This window comes from Macrobrachium rosenbergii, chromosome 42 (assembly GCF_040412425.1).
Source record: "Macrobrachium rosenbergii isolate ZJJX-2024 chromosome 42, ASM4041242v1, whole genome shotgun sequence".
Taxonomy (NCBI): Eukaryota; Metazoa; Arthropoda; class Malacostraca; order Decapoda; family Palaemonidae; genus Macrobrachium; species Macrobrachium rosenbergii.
In genome coordinates this window covers 39,171,185-39,173,615 of record NC_089782.1, presented here as the reverse complement: position 1 = coordinate 39,173,615, position 2,431 = coordinate 39,171,185, and the positions used below count along the sequence as shown (strand labels likewise).

The window sequence follows — 2,431 nt, the reverse complement described above, 5'->3', positions numbered from 1 at the left end:
ATAACCCAGCAAAGAAGTTTCCCCTTCTCCAGAAGCAAATTAATCGGTTTTGAGCTCTCAGCCTCATTTATACAGGATATTACAATCCGGTCGTAAGATTCTTTACTTTGTTTTGACTTCATTAAAGCCGTTCATTCACCCAGTAGCCGCTTCTTAAAGTCAGTGTAAACTGCTATCATTACTTATTCTTACACATTTGAAAATACAGTTAAAACTGCTAGGAAAGTTAGTGCCAAGTCTTTGCTGAGCGGGAGAGTGCGCAGATGTTAGAGTAAACAAAGTGGTTGTTTCTCCACGCTAAACAATAGCCTTAAGTCACTTTCCTAATAGCAAGATAGCAGTGTCTCCTAATGACCAAGAAATAACTTATTGGAAATTTATTAAATATAGTAAAGGTATATTAAGTTTATTTTTATACAGCCACACAAATGTTCACATAAAGTAAAGCTGTCATCTGATACTTCACAGAGTCACTTGCTTATCGTAAGAGCATACACTTCCCTGAACAGTCTTGAAAAACCGTCTGGTGTCTACACCAATGCTCCTGAAGACTTTCTCACACTTCTTCAGGTGACTTTTGGAGGGCGTCTCGCTGCGAGTGAAGATGAACGAGAAATCGGAATGGTAGTCGTGATTGTAATTCATGCATGAATAAAGACACGCGTAGTTTTCGTAGTCCGTATCGAGGATCAAAAGAGGCGCTGGGAACGCTGAAAGAAAATCAGTGCATCATCAGTTATGGGTCCTTTTCTGTTTATTGAAAATGATTCACTGTCACTTGAAGTGCTCACCATACTGTCAAATATTCACTCTAACAAGCCCCCGCCCACCCTCAACAAAAAAAGAAACTGCTTGAAATTACAATTATCAAAGTTGACCATGAGATGAGGGTCTCCTAGAGGCATGGGCACGATCTTTCCTCTTCTCTTCAACAGACCTCCTTCGGCTGTCAGGCCAGTGGCCGTGGCATCGAAACCTTTTCCATCTGGAAAAGGCAACGGTTCATGAACGACAGAGATATAGTTCCCTGCAGTATTTGTTAATTAAAATATTAATTGCAATATTGAATTCAGCATCGAGAATTGATTCCAGTGACAGTTAAAGGCTATGAATTCTCAATTTGCCTCAAATATCCTCAGCGTCAGGTTATGGGTTGTGACTTTACTTACCAAAATCATACTGCAACCGAGCACACTTGTCTAGAAGTTGATACGGGTTGGTTGTTATGGCTTGCTGGAACCATACGCCACCAAACTTGGAAAAGAAATTGATCTGGTTAACTGCTGTTGCGTCACCAACTCACACAGATTTACTTGTATGCATGTCACTATGAATCAGTCTGATAATACACGAATAACCATTTTGAATGGCTAAGGTCTAAATTCCCGAAAATATAAACTAATCTCAATCACAAATTCCTTCCATTTGAAGGAAGAGACACTTCAGAAAACCCTGATAAAGTAACAACCTCCGAGAGGCGCGGTAGTTGTTTGTTCCAAAGTGACTGTTCATCTATCACGGGGCACTTTCCTTTGATAACGAAGTCGGGAACTTTATCAGCATTCCCGAGGCCTGCTACCAAGACCACCACCAGGAGGAAAGATTCGAAGTTCATAGTGTTCGAGCTGCAATACTGACTGTGCTGCAGATAAGCCTGCAACATCAGTTATATACTCATTGGTAACCTTTCGACTTTGTCAGCTCATGGTTATATTGAGTCAGGAACAATTATATGCCTGAATGATTCGTGACCACGTTCACTTACTTTATACAAGAAAAATGTTCTGATATCTATTTTAACTTAAGGAATTTCAGGACCCAAGTTTTACTTTTCTCATCAATATACATCTCACGGGCGTTAGAGTTGCATAATCCAAAAATTCATTGTCATGTTTTTGTTCAGTTGTTCTTTTTGCTTTAGAACAGAAATTGCGAGTTACATACCATAAAGCTTCTAAACCAGGCATTTCTATGAACAAAGAAAAAATCATAACCTGTCGACTACCTTAAATTTCACCGAAAAAAACACAGATAAATTATATATTCGGCAACTCCTCTTCATGAGGGCATCAGCTTAAGCGCATTCTCTCTCTCTCTCTCTCTCTCTCTCTCTCTCTCTCTCTCTCTCTCTCTCGTCCTTTTCTTGCTTGCAGGATGCTTAAGAGGAAGAATGCGAGCTTATTCTCAACGGTTGTACGTTTGTTTGTAGGATGATGTAAAGGAGACCGTCGGAATGTTTGGGGTAAAGGACGAAAAATTTATCGGAATAAATTATAGAAAATATACGCGAATGATATTATCAGACAGTAAGCATTAGAATTGAGAGATAAGCAATGACTGTAAGAGTTTATTGCTTGGCAAGTCATTTTAAAGGACGAAAGGCTAAATTAAGTACTTACATTAGTTGAAAAAAATTCAGATTGTCATTTAC

The 2,431-nt window shown here is 39.1% G+C and overlaps 1 protein-coding gene across 1 annotated transcript; it reads right to left on the bottom strand.

The window, feature by feature from the left end:
* Positions 1–390: 390 nt before the first annotated feature.
* On the bottom strand, positions 391–1,662 carry LOC136828305 (crustacyanin-C1 subunit-like). Its single transcript, XM_067086174.1, has 4 exons — positions 1,469–1,662; positions 1,170–1,254; positions 863–985; positions 391–710 (listed from the first exon to the last, which is right to left on the bottom strand). Exons 1-4 carry the CDS (start codon positions 1,613–1,615, stop codon positions 463–465), a joined length of 603 nt encoding a protein of 200 aa, XP_066942275.1. The 5' UTR covers positions 1,616–1,662; the 3' UTR covers positions 391–462.
* Positions 1,663–2,431: the final 769 nt, after the last annotated feature.

Bases quoted from the DNA above. Each gene is read 5' to 3' on its own strand.
- LOC136828305 (XM_067086174.1), bottom strand. From the start codon at position 1,615: ATGAACTTCGAATCTTTCCTCCTGGTGGTGGTCTTGGTAGCAGGCCTC. The intron at 986-1,169 runs GTAAGTAAAGTC...TGCCTTTTCCAG, and splicing joins TCGGTTGCAGTATGATTTTG to ATGGAAAAGGTTTCGATGCC. The intron at 711-862 runs GTAATTTCAAGC...ATTTTCTTTCAG, and splicing joins CATGGTCAACTTTGATAATT to CGTTCCCAGCGCCTCTTTTG.